The 19436-nt window shown below is 57.7% G+C and overlaps 2 protein-coding genes across 9 annotated transcripts in view; one reads left to right on the forward strand and one right to left on the reverse strand.

The window, feature by feature from the left end:
• Nucleotides 1–12700, reverse strand: part of ARVCF (ARVCF delta catenin family member) — a 44981-nt gene extending 32281 nt beyond the window's left edge. For 2 of the 8 annotated variants that reach the window (XM_028527489.2, XM_028527488.2), the window contains exons 1-2: nt 12432–12631; nt 7292–7345 (exon numbers count right to left, since the gene is read on the reverse strand). Coding sequence is in view for 1 of the 8 variants with exons in the window: in XM_036014114.1 (XP_035870007.1) it covers nt 7292–7345; nt 9379–9430; nt 12432–12685 (360 nt within the window). In the remaining 7 variants the exon portion in view is untranslated. Of the gene's footprint in view, nt 1–7291; nt 7346–9378; nt 9431–12431 lie in introns of those variants that run through there. The other 6 variants (XM_036014115.1, XM_028527487.2, XM_036014113.1 and 3 more) reach the window with 4 other exon arrangements.
• A 3468-nt stretch (nt 12701–16168) lies between these two features.
• Nucleotides 16169–19436, forward strand: part of TANGO2 (transport and golgi organization 2 homolog) — a 33102-nt gene continuing 29834 nt past the window's right edge. Inside the window, exon 1 of the mRNA XM_028528999.2 lies at nt 16169–16258. The gene's annotated coding sequence lies outside the window, so the exon portion shown is untranslated. The remainder of the gene's footprint in view (nt 16259–19436) is intronic.

Below are 19436 nucleotides of genomic sequence, written 5' to 3' on the forward strand. Positions count from 1 at the left end.
GGCAGCCAATTGATATTTCTCTCCCATACTGATGTTTCTCTCTTCTCTCTCCCTCCCTTTCCCTTTCTCTAAAAATAAATACATAAAAATATTTTTTAAAAACAATACAAAAGAGATAAATTCAACTAAAAAGAAGAAAGACCTGTACAATAAAAACTGTAGCCCCAGCTGATGTGGCTCAGTAGATTGAGTGCTTGCCTGCGAGCCACAGGGTCACCGGTTTGATTCCCAGTCAGGGCACATGCCTGGGTTGCAGGCCAGGTCCCCAGTGGGGTGTGTGTGAGAAGCAACCACATATTGGTGTTTCTCTCCCTCTCTTTCTCCTTCCCTTCCCCTCTCTCTAAAACTAAATAAATTACATCTTTAAAATAAAAACATAATAGAAAAAATAAAAACTGTAAAACACTGCTGAAAGAAATTAAAGAAGATCTAAATAAATGGAAAGACATCCTGCTCCACACGTTTAATACAAGGGTGGGGAGGGGAGGGATACAAGAGGAGAGAGGAGTCGTGACTTTGGTGTGCAGGCTACAGAGAGGATGGGGATGTGGGGATCAGGGAGCTGAGTCCGGAGTCAGGGAGAAAGTGGGTGCACAGGGCGGGGAGGGTGACTGGGGGAGGGAGAAAGGGAGGGAGAGATGGTGGCAGGGCTGCTAGGAGAAGAAGGCATGCTTCCTCCTTGCCCTGCCAGACTTCCTGGTTGCAAGGTCCCTAAAGCAGGCAGACTGGAAGGTCCATAGCACGCCCCAAGGGGCAGAGCTGGCACCCTCAGCAGAGCCCTGGAGCCCTCACTCACGGACGGCCCTCTGCATGGGGGAGAGTGGTGCTGGGTGTCAGGTGCCCCAAACCCTGTACCTCTAGCTACGTGCAGGAGAGACTCACTCTTACTACCAGAGCCATCCGTGAGCCCTCCCTGAGGGTCCCAGACACTCACCTCAGAGGTGATCACCTGCAGGAGTGTGATACCACCAGGTCTCCAACTCCCAAGGGGACTAGGCTGGGTGGGGGCCAAGGAAGTGCCCAGGACCAGGACTGAGGTTGGGGGAAGTAGAGGGGAAGGGGAGGGGCCCAGCCCTACTTGCCATGACCACAGAGCTGGAGACCAGCCTGGCCTCTTGATCACCCACACTCCTCAGCAAAGCCCAGGAGTGGGGTCACCTCACACACACCTGCTGGGACACCTGGGCTTCCATGTCACACAATGGGGCACAGGAGTGGGAGAGGTGTAGCTCCCTGAACTGTGTGCTTTGGAGGGGGTCTGCCTCCTGTGCAGGTCCCTGGGGCGGAGTGGACTCAGTCTTAAGACGGCTCCAGCGCATGTACACACACATGCACAGTTGGACCGGCCTGGACCGCAAGGTCAAGGCAAACCCAAGTTGTTTAAATACAGAAAACAGCTCTGGCACAAGATGTTTACCTCAGCAGCCCTGATGGGAAAGGAGTGCGGCAAACAGCGCGTGCGCCCACGGTGGACATGTTTCCTGAGCTCTGGGCTGCAGCAGACACTGCACAAACCCCACGGGCACACCGGGGGCAGCCTCTCTGGGGACGGGCAGAGGCCCAAGGGGAAAGGGCCAGGGGGTCAGGGGAGAGGAAGGGCAGGGCCGGCACGGTGAGGGGCACCCACTGTCTTGTGCTGGCAAAGCACCAACCCAGAAGAGGCTGGGGAGGGGAAGGGATGTCGCAGCCCCTGCAGCTGAGACGCGCCCACGCAGAAACCGCCTCCCTAGGAGCCTGGGAAGGATCGCCAGTGCCAGGGTGGAGGGGGGTGGTAGGCGTTATTTCTTTTTCCTTCTTTTCTGGTTTGTCTACAGTTTCTATAAACATGCACATAGTGGTTTATAATTTATTAAAAAGGCAAAACAGGAGGCTCTGGTGCCACTGTCACTTGGAGTCTGTAGGTTGGTCCTGTGGCCTCTTCCTGGCTCTCAGCCCCTCAGGGGAGCCTGGCCCAGTGGGATTTAGGAGGCATCTCCATGGTGTCACTGAGACCATGGCCCTGACCCTGGGCCTGGGGTGACAGGAGGTGCAGGAGGTGATAAGAGGTGCTAAGAGGTGCTGAGAGGTGACGGGAGATGCTGATTTGTGAAGGGTGGGCCTTGCTGGGGCTGAGACCCCTCCATCTATGCCATCCAGACTCTTCAGGAGTCCAGGCCTCAGTTTCCCTATCTATATACTCGCCGTCCCTTCCCCCAGCCCTGGGGCCCAGATCCCACGGGCCAGGAAAGGCCACGGCCACAGGGAGGCCTTTCCCTCCAGGGCACGGAGCGAAAGCTTCCCGGGAGGATAGGTTTGGCAGCACCTCCACAGCCTCATTAGCTCACAAAATGCAGACAGCAGCAAACTACATTCAGAGGAATGAATGGCCTAATTAGGTTTTCGGGAGAGTGAAATATTTTGAAAAGAAAAAGTTTAACTAAAGGCATATTCGAAATACCAAACCGAACAACTGCAAACACCAACCTGGCAAGATGTACCACGGGGGTGGGGGCCTCCGGCTCCCCGACCAGGGCCCTGGGCAGCCTTCCCTGCAGGCGAGAGAAGCAGAGCTGCTGACTGCAGGTGCTCCAGCTGAGGGTCCTGTTGGGACGGGGCACCCAGGGCCTGGGGTAATGGAGGCCCCTCAGCAGCCCGATGGTCCAGGGAGCTTCACAGACAGCTCTCCGGAGGACAGTCCAAGAAGGGGGACAAAGCAGAACAAGTCCAGGGAATGGCTCCAAGCCGACTCTGGCCAGACTGATGGTGAGAGGCCTCTGGGGAGGCTGTAAGAGAAGAGCTCAGGGCGGGCATGGGCCAGGAAGAGAGTGATGGGGCTGGGGGGCGATGGGAAACACACCAAAATAGCCACCATGGGCTCCCAGGGGCTGCCCAGGGGGACCTGTGGTCAGAGCACGGCTGGCCTCACCAGGCTGGCCGGGAGGCACTGTTCCAGCCACCAGCTGTGAATCACCTGAGTGCGGTACAGCACAGCCAGGAGCTGGCGTGGCACGCACACTAGAACTGCAGTGGTGGGCACGGAGCCCTTCACGCAGCCTGTGGGACAAACAGAGCCAGGGCTTGAACCCAAGTTGTGCCGCGTACATGTTCTTCCTCTTGCCTCACCGGAGACTCATGGGTTCTGGGGGTGGGGACAGTTGCAAGGGCTTGGGGCTGTGGTCTCAGCTCCTATTTCTCCCATTGAGCCCCCCTGGGCATGACCCACAAGTCCAATTGAAAAAGCCCATGGGTACCTGGCATAGAACAGCCCACAGGTGAGAGGGCAGTTAGCCAGCCTGCACCAGGCTTTCCAGTCATGTGGGCAAGAAAAGAAAGGTCCTTGAGTGGCAGGCAGATTGGCTGACCACCACACGCCTAACAGCTCCTGAGGCTGAGATACAAACAGGACACATGTGAGCACCTGGCCTGGTGGAGCTGCCCCCTGCAGCCACGAGGATGCCAAACCCATAACCCTTGAGGAGGAGGCCAGTTTACACCCCACAGCATGACAAAGCCACCTAGGCAAAGGACACCACGAACGCTGTCACCAGGAGACCCATGCCCCTCACTGCAGGTGGTTCAGGGGCTGTACCTGACCACAGGTAGTACACAGCTGTCAAAGGCTGGATGTCTACAAAAGGACCTGGTCACCTTTGGGGCTTCTGAGGGGGCCCCACAATGGCAGGGGCCTGTTCACAGTAATGAAGGGAGCTCAGAGGGGCTGCGAGCCCAGAACACAGAGAAAACCGAGCAGGACGTGCGTAGGCCAGCACACAACACACTCCCACGCAGGGCGGGCCGAAGTGCTCTGGACAGTGTGTGCCCAAGGGGAGTCCATAGAGGGAGGGGACCCGACAGGCGGACTCAACGTGCCCCTGCAGAGTAAACACGCAGGAAGTCTGACTTCTGAGGACAAAGGCTGATCATGGGAGGCCCCGACCTGATCTTCTTAACAATCCAGTGGGCGCTGGCCAAGGGCCAGGTGCCTGCCGGGGACACTGCGCACCCGAGGACACATTATGCAATATTTCCAATTTACGGCGACAGAAAGTATTAGTCAAGAAACAGTTCAGCATGCTCCCCCCACCCCAGAAGCATGCCCATGCCTTCCCTTTCCTCCCTCCTTCCCCCACAGGCGTGTGTCTCCACACCTCTAGAGGACCCCACGAGACTTGCAACCAAGGCAGCGGTGGTCAGCAGCAGCTGGTCCTGGGCTCACCCCCAGATCCTGTCCCCAAGGCCCCTATTCTCTGACACTCCAGGGAGCTGACAGCAGCGCCCCCTCGGCTCACCTCTTTCCCTAACGTTTCCAGGGGGCCAAGCAGCCCCGCCTCCGCTCTCTCCTGCTGCTGCTTCTACCCTAAGCCCTTCCCTGTTTCACTGTCCCAGCTTTCATAAACATCCTCTCAAAATAAAATACAAGAAGAAAAGAAAGAAACAGTTCAGACACCTCACGTTTATGTCAAAACAAATTCTAGATGAATGAAATCATGGATAGAAACACCCAACTAGAAATACCTGCAGGAAAACGTCAATGTGGATTTATCTGGCTACATACTAGGGAGGACGATGCACAGAACGATGGAAGAAGTAAATGAGGAAAAAATTCAACAGGTTCCACCACAAAATGGGAAACATTTCCGCACCGTGCAAACCATCACAAACAACAATTAAAAGGCTGAAAAAACTGGCAGCAGGCAGGCAGACGAGGGAAGGATTCGTGCCTGAATGTGTAAAGACTCCTACCGATGGCTAAGAGACACACCAAAACCCCAAGGAACCCCGGCTGGGGGCCAGCGCTCGCAGAAGCGCAGCCCTGCTCCGAGCGAAGGCCGAGGGGAGGGTGGGTTCCGAGAGGAGACTATCAGGGCAGGCGTGACTGAGGTGGGGAGCACCCACGTCCCCAGGGCCTCTCTTGCCTACACCTGGCATCGTCATTACCCTTCATGCTGCCTTCCGGCTTCCTTTTCTTTTTTAAAAAGGTTTTACTCACTTACGTTTAGAGGAAGAAGGAAGGGGGAAAGAGAGGGAGAGAAACATCGATGTGAGAGGGAAGCTTCTTCCATTAGTTGTCTCTCGTACGTCCCCCAGCTGGGGACTGAACCTGCAACCCAGACCTGTGCCTTGACCACGAATCGAACTGGTGACCTTTTGCTTTGCGGTACGAAGCCGAACCAACTGAGCTACACCGGTCAGGGCTAGCTGCCCCTTCTCGGCACCCTGCTATTTCTTACCATCGTGCAATTCCAGAGTTGGCCACTCCTTTTTCCAGTCTGTTGCTGTGTCCTCAGCCAGGCTGGGGACTCCCCCAGGGCGGGGAGGGACCTAATGTGGTTCCAATGCCCAGTGTCCAACATGAAGCTCAGAGAGCAGGTGCTAAATGGCTGAAGGTGAGTATGGGGGACACATGGGTGCTTGCTATCAGCCCCTATCCCAACTTCATCCCAAGGACCCTGCCTCATCCTCCTTTGATGTGGGTGGGGCCTTACTCCAGGGCCCAGCAGAACAGGGAGCCCTCCACCAGGGCCCAGGTTCTGCTGCCCAGTTTTTGACAGAGTCCCAGCTTAGAGCAAAGATGACACAAATACCACCACCTGTCCCACTAGTCCTTATGGCAGAGAAAAACAGTCAATCGCCACACTCAAGAAGGGCAGGACAGGGACAGGAGACAGGAGACATGAGGCAGGCAGAGGCAGAGCTGCCCAGAGAGGGCCTGAGAGAAACAGGGAGAAAACCAGGAGCAGGAGACAGGAAGGGAAAGACAGGGGCAGGAAAAGTGCAAGCAAGGGCAGTGACCTCGGGCGAGAGTGGCAGGCAGCCTCCGGCAGGCCCAGTTATCAGAGCGGCCATTCTGTGTCTGGGGGCCTGCCAACCTGCGGCACGGTGGCCTAGCAGGAGTTAAGGGCGCTGGGGGTCCGCCACCTGCCACACTCACTTCCCAATGCCTTGTTACCTGTGCCATAAGAAATGCCATGTCCTGAGTCCTGGATACGGCCTGAGCTTCTTTAACCCAATCCAGAGCCCCCGCATGGCCCACCAGCCTGGCCCCCGAGATGCTTGGCCGGACCTTAGTCCTCCCACACAGCCGGATGGCAGTGGATCCCCTGCTCCCACCAGCCCAGCTGGTGGCTTCCCACAGCTGAAGTCCCAGGGAACAGACAGGAAAAGAGCCGGGTGCCCAAGGCCTCTCCTGTCATATAGCCCTCAGCCAAGGACACTCAGGCATCTGGAGGCCTGAGGGCTCCTGAGTCTGTGGCTACTGCTTTCTCACCACCACCCAAGCACAGACTGGGCCAGGCCCTCCATGCTGGATGCTCAGTGACACGGAGGACCCACGGAGCTGGGCCGGCTGAGCCTCCCGTGGAGATAGCACCCAGCAGGGCCAGGGCAGGGGTGGTGCTGGGCTAGGGGCTGGGAGCCTGCACTGGAAGGACAAGGGTGACTGGGGGCATTTTGACAAGCCATGGCCACTCTGTAAATGCCACCACCACAGCAAGCTCTGGCAGACTGGGGTGTCAACAGGGTACACCTTCACACCATTCAGAGGGCCTTTGGGGACACAGGGACCCCTCAGCCTCCTGCTACGCTTCCCAGTCCCCTGCCCCAGTCCCACCAGAGCTGGGATTCACAGAAGAACCCACAATATGGAGAACACTCAAGGCCATGGGCAAAGCACGTGTCATCCGGCAGTGAGCAGGACGGTCAGACAACTCAGTGGCTTGTCGTCTGTGGCTGCTTTCACTCTACAATGCAGACCATCGCTGATGGCCGTGAGTGGCAGACCTCATGGCCGGCAGAGCTGAAACATTTACTTTATGACCCTGGCAAAGCCTGCTGCTTGGCCTCAGCACCCTTCTCCTGGTGCTCTGTCATGTGGGCCCATTGCCTGTCCCCAACTAGTGGCTTTAGTGTCCCCTGGCAGCAGGGACCACCCTGAGCTAAGAGCAGAGCTGGGTGGGCAGTGCCAATGTCAGACACTGCTGTGGCAGAGGTCCAGTTGAGGCAGGCAGAGAGCAGCCCAGCTAACACCCCGGTGAGCTGGCCCCACTGCAGGCTAGTCCGTCAAGCCAGATGTCTAACGGTGGCTGCTGTCTATACTCAGGCCACCAGTGAATCCAAGCAGCGATGGCAGGAGGTCTCCATGTCCAGCCCTGTCCAGCCCAGCCGGTTGTGCCCACCCACGAGAGGCTGACTGGAAGCCCACACCACCCAGAACCACGGTCCATCCCTCTGTGAACCACGCTAGCCCAGCCCATCAGGACATTCTGCTGTCCTGTGTGAGGAGATGTCCCCAGGCTGAGCCCAGGTCACCTACCTGTCTCAAGGGGAGATCAGCATGTCCCAATACCCATCCTGCTGACTGCAGCCCCTGCAGGGAAACCAGAGGGCACTTCGTGAGGCTCACCTGCCAGGCTGTCTCTTTCAGCTGTGGTCAGACTCCTGGCTGGGCACTGTCATCTCTGACCCCCAGGTCATCCCGGGGTGCTTCTGACAAGCAGTTGTGGGCACTCTTGTACCCACATGACTAGGGCCATCACATCTGCAGTTTGCATTGGAAAACCACTGTCCCTTGTGTTTCTAATGCTATTAACTATTCTTGAAAAGTGTGAGTGTTGGGCCCTGACCGGTGTGGCTCAGTTGGTTGGGCATCATCCCATAAAGTAAAAGGTTACTGCTTCGATTCCCAGTCAGGGTACAGGCATAGGTTGTGGGTTCCAGCCAGGGGCATGTATGAGAGGCAACTGATGGATGTTTCTCCCTCACATTGATGTTTCTCTCCCTCTCTTTCTCTCTCCCTTCCCCTGTCTCTAAAAATAAAGTGGTTTTTTTTTTTTTAAAGTGTGACTGCTGAGTTGTGGGCTGGTGGTGACACCCGTCCCCCTTCCAGAGGGCTGAGTGTGCCTTGTTGTGATAAATGGCCCACATAGGGTGTCATGACCTGCTATGTATCTCTTCCTCCTGCCCTGTTCCCCCTAATTGTGGGATAGGCCACCGGCCGTTTTCTGAGACTTCTTGAGGCCAGCCCAGCTCCCCAGTCCCTGGGTCCCAGGTGCTAAAGCTACGGCCAAGTGCCCTTCGCATGCCTGCAGAAGTGGGGATGGAGGACCCACGTGGCCTCCTGTCTTGGCCAAAAACCTAGGGGACACTTTTCCTCTTGTATCGAGCCTGGGGATTTTGCCAGAGAGTGTCTGTGTCATGAAAAGTAAAACCAGGGTGGCATAGACAGGGAGGGGGGTCTGGGCCCCAGATGGGAGGCCATCTCCTAGGGAATATGGGTGATGGGGGCTCTCTTCCTCTGCTCAACAGTGTTTTCCAGATTGTTGCAGCCTCGGTCCAATCTTCCTCTGGGGACTTCATCACAGCCCCTTTTTCAAGGGGAGGAGCTTCAGGTCGAGGAGATCATGGGGCTGGAGTCAGGGCCCTGGGGCCAGAGGCAGGAAAGGGCGGGGACTCAAGCCGGGCCTGTGTGCAGATGCATGCATGTGCGTGAGCACGTGCGCCCGGGAGGGGAGGTGTGGGTAGGAGTCCACCTGCCCACTGACGCCCTCCTGCCCACAGCCCAGGCGCTGCTGCTCCTGTCCTGTGGTCTGAGGCTCTGGGGTCAGCTTTTGCTCAGAATGATATTTCTGGGATACCTCGGTCTTGGGCTTAAATGTTCACGCAGATCTTGTCCCAGAGAACTGAGTACCTCTTTAAAATCAGTCCTGATGAGAAGCCTCCTGAAGTGCTGGCTGGGCACCACCATCACACAGATGCTCACTGAACACCTTGCATTGGCCCAATACCCCACTGCACAGGTGGGGAAGCTGGGTCTGGGCAAGGCAGCGCTGGGCCAGCACTTGAACTCAGGTCTCCCTGCTCCTCGGACTCCCCAACCCACCCACAGAGCCAGGAATGTGCAGCCACAAGAAGAATGTGCTCCCTCTTCACAGGGCTCCTGCTAGGCCAAGAACTCCACAGATGCAGAGTAGGGCTAGCAGTAGACACTGGTGTGTGTGTGTGTGTGTGGCGCGGGGGTATCTGCAGGGCTGCGGTGGGGAGAGGTCTGTGGAAGAGTTTCCGAGAGGTGGAGGGTGGAAGCAGAGTAATGGGAGGGCATGGAGGAGGCATGGGTCTCCATCCCCAGGGGCCCCTTGTCACAGCAGTGCTGATTCGTTTCAGGGCAAGGCAGAGCCCAACAGGAGTCCTAGGGCAGTGGACAGATGGACAAACAGACTAACAGATGAGATATGAAGGTAGACCCAGTGATGGGATTTGTGATGGGAGAGCAGGGGGGTACCTGTTGTGGGGAGCCCTTCTTACTACCCCTTCAGGGCTGGTCTGCTGGCTCTAGGATCACCTAACAAAACAAGGACCACATTGTGCCAAGGGCCCTGGGGCCGAGGGAGTGACCCTACTCACCCCCAGCCTTGGGAAGACCTGCTGTATCTTTGAGGCAGGAGCCCAGGCCAGCCTGCAAGGGCCAGCCTGCAAGATCCAGAAAAGCAAGCTATGGACCCACAGATACTGACAACAAGAGGCAGCTCCCATGGGCACAGATGGAGTCCAGAAGAAGAGTGGGGCTAGGGCTGGGAAGGCCAGGCAGGTGGCTTGGGGCCATGGGGACTGGGGGTGGGGAGCTCAGGTGAGGGCCCAGCAGGCCTGCCTGGGTGCTCGCTTTGCACCAGAGCCTTGAGTCCTGCTGCACCATGGAGAACCCTGATGGGCTCTTCCAAGCCGCTGGTCACCCTGGTAACTTGGTTCCTGGTAAACAGGCACCCACTTTGGCTGCACCCTTTTGTTTCACAGACAAGGACACTGAGACAAAGAGAGGCACAGCCCCTCCCTGAGCGGCTCACTGGGAGTCCTTGCCTGGACCCCTTGGTGATGGCAGGGCTGGCCTATGGAAGCAGGGAGGCGCCTGGGCAGGCAGCTGAGGAGTCCTCACTCTCAGGGCTGTGCAGGTGCAGGGCCCTTTACTGTGTTTGCCCGAGCTGGTGCTCCCACCATCCAGACCTCTGGTCTCCCCCGCCTGCACCAAAGGTGTTGAGGGGCTCTGAGGGGTACTAAGGGGCCTTGTTCCAGGGATCCTTGCTCCTCTCCAACTGTGCACCCAGAACAGGCAACCTGGAGAAAGCAGAGCTCTAGCCTCTGCTACGGGGTGCCTCAGGAAGGGTCCTGGGTGGAGCCAGTCTTGCCTGCCATGGTGGCCCTGGGTGCCCTCTGGTGGCCTCACTCAGCTTGCTGCAGCTTTGCTTGAGAGGCTGTTGGACCCTCAGGGTCCACTGGAACAGGGGGAAGGCCTATGCCTGGCACAGGTGGGGGCAGGGGAAAGGGGGGAACCGTACAGGTGACGTAGTTGCCCACCAGCTCTGGGCTCATCTTCTGGCCTGTGGAATAGGTTAGGATGTGCAACCCTCCCCGTGGGGAAGGCCCATGAAAGGATTCCTGACCCTGTATGCCCCCTCTGGTTACTCTCCAATGCAGGGGCTCCTGAGGAATGGCCCAAGACCTCGTCCTGATCTCGATGGAAGCTGACAGCAAAGGAAGAGATGACTTCCCCCTGACTTGAGCCACTCTTAAGGCTTAAGTTCCCAGAACCCCTTGTGTCCCTCTAATCCCACCCCGACAACCCCACTTGCCCTCAGAACCCACACGTTCCTTCCCTGGTCCTCTACCCCAGCTCTGCCTCCTCCCTCTCTCTGCTGAGGCCAGGCCAGGCCAAGGGCAGTTGCTAGGGGCTGGCTGAGGCTCTGACATGCCTGGTGTCCCTGCTCCGCTGCCCCTCCACCCAGCTATGCTTTAGTTCCTGGCTCCTCTTGGAGGCAAAGGATCCTGCTGCTCATGCCCCCCAAGCCTGTCTCTTGGGATAAAGGAGGCACAATGAACTCATCATAAATTTTTATGCAACAAAAACAGGAATGGAGATAGATGCAGAGGAATCTTGGACTAGAGAGAGACCTGAGGGGTGACCTGTGGAAGGGGCACCATGCAGTCCAGATGTGGCAGGAGGTGGGGGCAGCTCTAACTTAGTAGGACTGAGGGCCGGGGGCTGGACCCAGTTCTCCCAGGGGGGACTTGGTCATCAGAGATGGGTGTCCTGTAGAAAAGCCAGTGAGGAAGAGCAGGGTGGGTCTGGCTTGGCTGTACGCATGTGACCCTTCTCAGCCCAGGCCCAGCTGTGCCCAGCTCTGTGCTAGACTCTGGCAGACCACAGACGTGTGGGGATGGCAGGGCACAGACAGGGTACAATGGGTGGGATAGTGCCAGGCTGGGAGAAAGTACACCCTCTGGATTCACAGCCGTACACTGTGTCCACACCCAAGGCCTGGACCACCTGCTCGGAAACTGACTGGCCAGGGCCCAGCACATTGGGCAGAGGGCTCTGACTGTCCCTGTGTCCAGCACCATCCTAGAGACACAGTGAGCACAGGACAGGCAGGACTTGCTCAGGACAGGCGGATCTCTGGTGGCAGCCTGGGTCTGGGAAAGGAGGCGGAAAGCGTGGAGGGCTCCCAGCGTGCCCCTGGCACTGCCCTTATCAGGCAGGTTGCCCCCACAGGTACTAAGCTGCTCATCCCCTGAGCACCTGAGTTTGTAAGTCGTGACCTGGTGTGTGCCCTGCACAGTGGCATGGGTGACGAGGGAAGGGGGCACGAGCAAGGGGTAATCACCTGAAATTATATTAAGAATCTATCAGAAAGGATCAAACCCCACTGGGTGAGTTATTCTCTTAACCTTTTTTTTAAGCACGTTTGGGTCTAAAGTGAATGGGAACCGCAGCGATACACTCTGCATAGGTTAGAAACGGTGAGTTGTAAGTACCCAACATTTAATTATTTAGTGATTAAAGGAAGGCTGGGGATCCCAGGCTGCCCACCCATGGCGACACCCCAAGGGAACCCAGACTGACTAGCATTCCGAGTGGGGAAGACACTGTTCCGCTAGGGGCCGGGTGTTCCACAGAGGCAGCACGGGGGAAAGTAGGGGTGAGAGGTAGGGACCCTAGGTCGGGGCACCGCGGAGGGACCCCCCCGGGGAAGCCCCCCCTCCCTTGTCCTTTAGGCAGCGGAAGTCACAAGGTGCAGAGACAGCCCCTTGGCTCCACCGTGCCCGGCCCTTCCCGGCGGCGAAACGCCCCAGGAAAGTTCCCCGACCCCACCGCCCCTCCAGCGGTTCGAAAGTTTCTGTGGTTGCACAGCCCTGGTTACAAGGCGCCTAGTGTCGCGCGATGCAGGAGCCCAGGGCAGTCAGGCAGGGCCCAGAGGCCACGCACAAAAGGCCCACCGGTCGAGGGTCTAGCGCTCTGTGGCGCGGAGGAGGTGCGGGTGGGGCGGCTCTCCGTTCGATACCCAGCCCAGATCACCGCCCAGACTCCAAGCCAAAGACCCCGCCCCGACCCGGCCCCTGCGAAGCCCTCACCTGCAGTCCTAACCTCCGGCTTCCAGCGGACCCGCCCTCCGGCCCCAGCCTACCTGGAGCGCGGCGTGGGCGGCTCCGCAGCGAGGCCCCCGCCCCCAGACGGGCGTCCCTGGGTCCCCGAGCGCTCAGGATGCGGCAACCCGAGGGCGCGCCGCAGGTGGCCTTTCAAGGGGCCCTGGATTAGACCCGTGCGGGTACTGACCCTCCTGGGCCCAGCGCGCAGCTCCCGGGCCAGCCCTCGCGCCCCTCCAGTGGCCCGTGCGCAAAGCGGACCTGGCCAGCGACTCGGCTCTCTGTCCCGCCCCATACACCCTTAAATTTTCCCATTGGTCGGGAGACCCAGCGCGGCCTGGCAACCGGCATCGATTGGCTGGGCTCGGGGAGACACCAGCTTGCCATTGGGCCACATGGGTGTCTGTCTCGACCGACACCGGCCCCCTTATACAGCGGCGGAGGCCCGGCACCTGCCAGGACCGCTGCTGCTGCGGCGGCGGCCTTCCCTCCCTGCCGCCTTCGAGGACATCCCGGGACCGCCCGGCCCCCAGCGGGGTCTGGCAGAACTAACGCCTCTTCCCATGACTCTGGCCGCGTTGTCCCTATCATAACCTCCCCCCCGCCCCCACTTCGCAGGTATCTTTCACTAGCATCTGCTGTTCGCCTGGCGCTGCGCGCACCGTCCTCCTTTCCACATCAAATTGTATTCCTCACACAAACCGCGAGGGAGAGTTCTGCTCTCATCCCATTTTGCAGATGGGAATCTGAGACTCAGAGAGTGTTTCACTTGCTTTAGGTCACTGGGACTCAAACCTAATCCTTCTGATACCTGGGCCTGGGCTCCCTCACCCTCATAGCCCCAGGGTTCCCACAGCAGAGGCGGGGTGCGGCCTTGGCTCAGGGAGGCTGTGGCGGGTGAGGGCCTGCAGGGTTTCAAGGGTAGGAAGGGACCCCTTGGTGAACAAGGGTTTCCATCTACCATCAGGCCTGAATCCACAGACACCAACCTGCAGGGCACCACCCTCCCTCACATTTCTCATCCCCCCGCCATAGATCTGGGCCTGGAGAGGAAGAATTTGTGCCTTTATCACCCCCTTCCTGGTGTCCCATTTCCTCCACCCTTCCCTGGGGTCACAGAGGAACATCGTGGGGTTCAACTACCCAGGCTGAGTTCAGCAAAGGTTGTATTTCCCCTGCCAGGTGAAGAGCAGCCACTTGGTCCCTGCAACGACACATGGCATACATGTGACCATGAATGGGACTATAATTCTAGGCCAACTCCACTTACCTTCGTGGTGTGGTTGGCATCAGTAGGGATGCTGCCCATGGGGATGATTTCGGAGGGTTCCCGAAATGGCCCATTGACCAGTTATCCTGGCTCATTCTTGGTCCTAAGCTTTTCCTGTCCTGGTTGTGTCTGGAGATGACCAGACCCTCAGCTCACCGTATTCCCCAGAGCCACCCAGGGAGGCACACTGCCCACAGCACTGCTAATGGGGGAACCAGGCATTCATGTCTTATTCACCATGTCAGGGGCCAGAGTGTTCACCCAATAGTTTCTTGGTCAGAACAAAGAAAGGGAAATGCCTTGGGGCTAGAGCTCACCACTGGTACCACCACTGGGTCCCCATGTGCTTTGGCATACAAATCAAACTGATCCTAGCAGCCTTTCAGAGCCAAGCAGCCATCACCAATCAACTGGAGTTGGCACTTGAGTGATGGCCATTTGGCGCCTTGGTATAGGGACATTGCTTAAAGCTCTGGGCAGGCAGAATGAAATGTCCTTCTCTGGAACACAAAGGCCCCATGTATCAGGACAGCTCTTGTCCCATGGAACCACACCATCAGTGACACTCTGGCCTGGATTAGATCTCCCCAAGGGGATTGGACCCTGGTCCTCCTGGATCCCCTCTTCTTGCAGTGACCTTGTGGTCCAGCATCACCCCTTCCCCACACACTTGCCACTGGTGGCAACAGGGACTAGACAACCTCAGATGAGATTGTACATCTAAGTCAGCCCAAGCAGTCACCTCTCTCCCCCTAATTCCTGACAGTGTTCCAGAAACCCGTCTGCCCCTGAACCAGATCGCCAGCACCTTCAGAGGATCAGGGTGGGCAATGACATTTCCAAGAAGGCTCTGCCACTGTCTGGCAGTGGCCCACCATGACCCAGGCTGCAGGTGGGGGTCAGAATGTCACAGAGCAGGAGAGATGTCGTCTTCTACTTGCTCTCTGCCACAGGGACCAGGACCCATGCTCCTCCCTATCTCCTACTCTTTCGATTCAGCCGATGGCCCACTCTGTAGGGATATCCCTGGAGCACATGAGGAAAGCTACAGGGAGGAAAAGGCTTCAGCTGGATGTCAGGAAGAACTTTCCAACAGTTGCAGATATTCAGACACCAAAAGCATGACCATACAAGGGAGTGAGCTCCCTTGTCTGAGGCAATGGGATGGCAGTGAGCCCCTTGCAGCCTTGAGACCCCAGGGCTCAGATGCCCCCCTCAACCCATCTGATTGGTTTTCCCTGCTTCCTAGCACCAAATGTCATCCAGACTGGAGTCAGTGGTAACAGAACAGGAAGGAAGACTGTGTGTCTTGCTGGGTCTGCCACCTGCTGGCCATGAGTCCTTTGGCATCTGAAGTCCTCTGTTCCCATGTCTGCAAAGGGCTTCTGTTGCGTTCCGGGAGGAACACAGATGAGATGGTGAAAGAGTGGTGTGCTACGGGTCTTCGGGGGTGTCCTGCAGCTTTGGGTTTGACTCTTGCCTTTGCTGATTACAAGCCACGCCCTTCCCCTTTCTGAGCTCCAGTCTTCCACAGGGCTTCAGTATTCTGAGTCAGGATCAAAGTCTTCAACGCCAGGCTGTGGAGCTAATCTAGCCATTGCCACTTGCCACTTTTTTTTTTTTTTTTAACTTCAAGCATGCCACATAACTGCTCTGAGTCCTGGTGTTTGCATCTGTAAAATAGCATGAGTGAAATCTGTGTACTGAAACACAAGGTTTAGAGTGCTTAGCACACTGTTATTATCCTTACTATAACTGTCCTTCTTGTCATAGTTTGCATGGTACCCACTTTGGAGCAAGCCACCCTGGGCCTCTAATTCTCCACTTTCCCTACACTAAGGCCCCAGACAGTGGGGACAGAGAGCCCAGTGAATGTCTCTGTCCAGCTGGGAAGGCCCCAGTCAGTGCCCTTTCCTGGCCACTTGCTCACTGATTCACCTATTACAGATAGTGGTGGGCCAGCCCTTCATCCTTGGGGCCTGGACCTGAAACACAGCCTCCAGGTGGGCTCAAAGGCTATGGTGGCTGGATGGGGCTGGAATGCCTGGTCCAGGGTCTGTGCTGAATATGGCAGGGATGTCAGGGTATCAGGCTTGCAGTGGAGAGGGCGACCAGGTTCAGAGGCCCAGATTGGATGGTCTCAGGGAGACAAGGACCCAACCTGAGGGGCGGGTCCGGAAGTGAACATCCCTTTAGTGCTTCCAGCGAAGCGAGGGCCTCCGGGTGGGTAGGTGACCGTGGGGAGCTTAGGGTGCGGCACTGACGGGTCTCGAAGGCATGAACTCGGGGGCGCTGCGACCTCCCGCGACAGTCCCCAGGGCCGGGGTCCGGAGAAGGCTGAGACGGCCGTGGGGGTCACAGGACCCCCGACACCAGCTCAGCCCTGAGGCTTGGCGCAGCCCGGGGGGCGGGGCGCCGGGAGGGCTGCAGCCCCCGAGCGACAACACTGGTAGCCAACCGTACCCCAGGTTATAGAGCGCTGCTCCGCCCCAGCCCAGTAAACCCAATAGCGAGCAAGCAGACGGCACTAGGGGCGGGACCTGGGCGGTAGCGGCGGTGCGCGGGCGCGGCACCCGGAAGTCGGCGGCGGCGGAGGCGGTGAGTGCGCGGCTGGCTGCCTCGGCTGGTGGACTCAGCTCCCAGCGGGGCTGGCCCCGGCTCGGGGGTCCGGGGCTCTGGAGGCGCGGGGCTCTGGAGGCGCGGGAGGGGAGAGGCAGGGTCCCACCTCCCCCTGCCTCAGTTTCCGCTTTTTGAGGCGTGAATTGGAAATCTAGCGGCCGTGTCCCGGGAGACCAAACCAACCCCGGGCGACTGAGGTCCCCACGCGTTACTGGAAGGCGTTTCTAGTGATCCCTGCCCTCCCGGATTGGGCGGTTGGTGGGGGGAGCCCACTGGCAGGCAGGGCTGGTCTCACTGCAGGGAAGTAGAGACTGGCGGTGCTGGGAGTTGCGTGGTGGCTGCGGGGTGGGTGGGTCACGGTGTCGGTCACCAATGGAACCCTGAGTCACGCTGCTGCCTCCCTGGTCCTGCTGCAGGTGCAGCGGGGTGATAGCTAATCTATGTCTGAGTAGGCAGCAAATGCTGGGTTATTCCTATGCCTGGAGAAGACCTTCCTGGGGTGACTCAGGTGGTGAAACCCTCCCTCCAGGGCATCAGGGGTGGGGGCTGGGTAGGGCTGCCCCCAGGGCAAGCTCTGGCCCATTTACTAGCCTTTGAGACCCCTTCCCTCACCCCAGCGCCTTCCATGCTTCCAGGCTTCATTCTGGGCCACAGGTAGAGGGGAACCTTCTGCCCTTGGACCAGTCCCTGAGCCTCAGGCCATCATTCTTTTGCAAATATGTCACATGCTCGGTACAGGCCTGACTTGTCCTCCTGCTCCAGACTTGCTGACCACTGTTTTGCTGCTGCTGTCTGGGCTCAGTGCCCTCTTCCCTGAGGCAGATATGACGGGACAGCTACAAGGAGTGTCTCCAGCTGGTAGTGCTTTGGAATTGCTTTCTCACACTTGCTTGGTGGTCCTCTGGGAACCGTTAGTCCCCTGGGCAAACTTCTGGGGCAAGCGTTCATTGGCCAAACACTGTTCACAGTGAAGAAAACTCAGGCTGAAGGGTAAATGGTGTTCCCAAGGTCACTCAGAGCCAGGGCTGGCTCCTAGTGCCTCTGCTCCTTCTGGGTCTCTCTCCCAGGAGCCTCCCTGCATCAGGTGACCTGTCAGGGGGAGTGGTGGCAACTGGAGAGGATGGCTGTGTTGTGTTGGCAGATGGACACAGCAGAGCCTCTAGCCTCCTTTGAACCCCCTCTTGAGGATCCCAGTGTTCCCGAGAGGCAGAGTGGATTGCTCTGGTGATCCCACCCACAGGCCCCCAACCATTTACCCCAGTCCTGTAGCTTTGTGTTACAATGTGTCCACATGCTGGAGGCCCTTCAGACAAGGCCACTGCCTGCTCCGATGTGTGGTGACGACAGTCCTTCTCTGAACGAAAGCAACGGGCCATCCCTTCTGCCTGGCTGGCCAGCCCCTGAGCTGTTATGATTGCCTCATGTTTCCTTTGTCATTATGTGAAGGCTGTCATTTTGGTTATGTTTCCCCGTGGGTGTAACCACGTGCTGTGTGCTTGGACTTGGCCTCCAGATGAGCGGGCAGGCTCTCTGAAGGCATTACAGGTGGTGCTGCTGAGGCCTACTGTGGCGACGAGGTGAGGGGACCCCAGAGCCTGTCTGGAGAGACGAGGGAGGGAGACTGGGAGGCTTCTAGAGGTCAGGCCACACTGACACTGATGCTCTGGATGTGTGAGAACAGGGCCCACCCTTTGCGGACACGTCGGTCTGCGTGTGAGGACAGCACTGCAGAGCCTGGCATTTCTGGGTTCCTGATGGGTTCCACGAAAATAAGATCTGCCAGAACCACTGGGCTGCCCTCTCAGGTTTTCTGTGCAGCTTTTTTCTTTCTCTCTCAACTTCCTTTCCTATTGCAAAAATAATATGTGCGCACTTCAAAGTACCAAAGGCCGATCCCCATCTCTTGGTGACTGCCACCACGCAGGGCTCATCCTGTGAGGTCTTCTGTGCCATGCCAGCTTTAGGTGCTTGTTTTCATCCCCTTTTCATGGGTTCGTGGGAAGGTGGCCCCTCCCCCTTTGTTAACATGCAGCTTGCAGGGGCCACCGTGAAGACGGGCTGGCGTGTAGGGGAGCTGAGTGTTCCTGCCAGGAGGGGCCGAGGTGCAGGGGCTGCCTCGTGATGGCAGCTTTCCTTAATTCTCAGTATTGCCCCCTCGTTTGTGCTGCTCCTTTGAACTGTGAAGGGACAATGACACTAGGTGTGAGGCTGAACTAGTTATTCCTAAAACATCTCAGAGATCTTAGGAGAGAGTATCACTATAGAGAATCTGTCATGGTGAAATGCCACTTAACAGTCAGAACGGCAAAACAGGGATTGAGGAGTCTTCCGTGGCTGAGCAGTCGGAGGGTGGAGCACTGCAGTGGGCCAGCTGCTCAGGATATTTACCGACGTCAGGGCTTTCTTAGCCAAGGCCCGGAACAGCAGGCGACACTGTGTTCCCATGTGTGTTTACCTCTCTGGCAGCCGCTGGGAGGACTTCAGGCGTCATGTGAAAAGAGCAGCTCAGGCTTTCCATCTCCGCCCCTGGGAGCTGTTACAGGGTGGGGACCACGTGCAGGGTGAGGAGGAGGTGCCTGGCTCTGCAGCCCTCCTGTGTGAGGCCCGAGGGATCCCGTGCTGCTCTGCACGGCTCCTTGACCCTGGATGGACAGACTGGCTAGACTCACAAATGTATTTCCAAATGTGTAAAGTGCTTGGCGTAATGAAATGGGACCTGACTCTAGGGACCAGTTAACCTCTGTCCAGAGTCTTAGCACGGGCAGCTGGGTAGGACACTGATTTTTTTTTTTTATTAAAGACTTTATTTATTTTTTAGAGAGAGGGGAAGGGAGGGAGAAAGAGAAGGAGAGGAACATTTATTGGTTGCTTCTCAACTGGGGACCTGGCCCGCAAACCAGGCACGTGCCCTGACTAGAAATCGAACTGGTAGCCTTTTGGTTCATGGGCCAGCACTCAACCCCCTGAGCCACACCAGCCAGGGCACAGGACACTGCTTTGATGTGAATAGGGAGCCTCACTTTCCTGAGCGTCTGGGCCCCCTGGCTCTGTGTGGTGAAAATACCACCCCTGCCGTTCACTGCTGCATCCTGACCTGGCATCTCCCCACCGCCTGCATGCCCTGTGTGCCTTTTTAGTTGACAAACGGAAGTGATCC

Source organism: Phyllostomus discolor, chromosome 13 (genome assembly GCF_004126475.2).
Source record: "Phyllostomus discolor isolate MPI-MPIP mPhyDis1 chromosome 13, mPhyDis1.pri.v3, whole genome shotgun sequence".
Lineage (NCBI taxonomy): Eukaryota > Metazoa > Chordata > Mammalia > Chiroptera > Phyllostomidae > Phyllostomus > Phyllostomus discolor.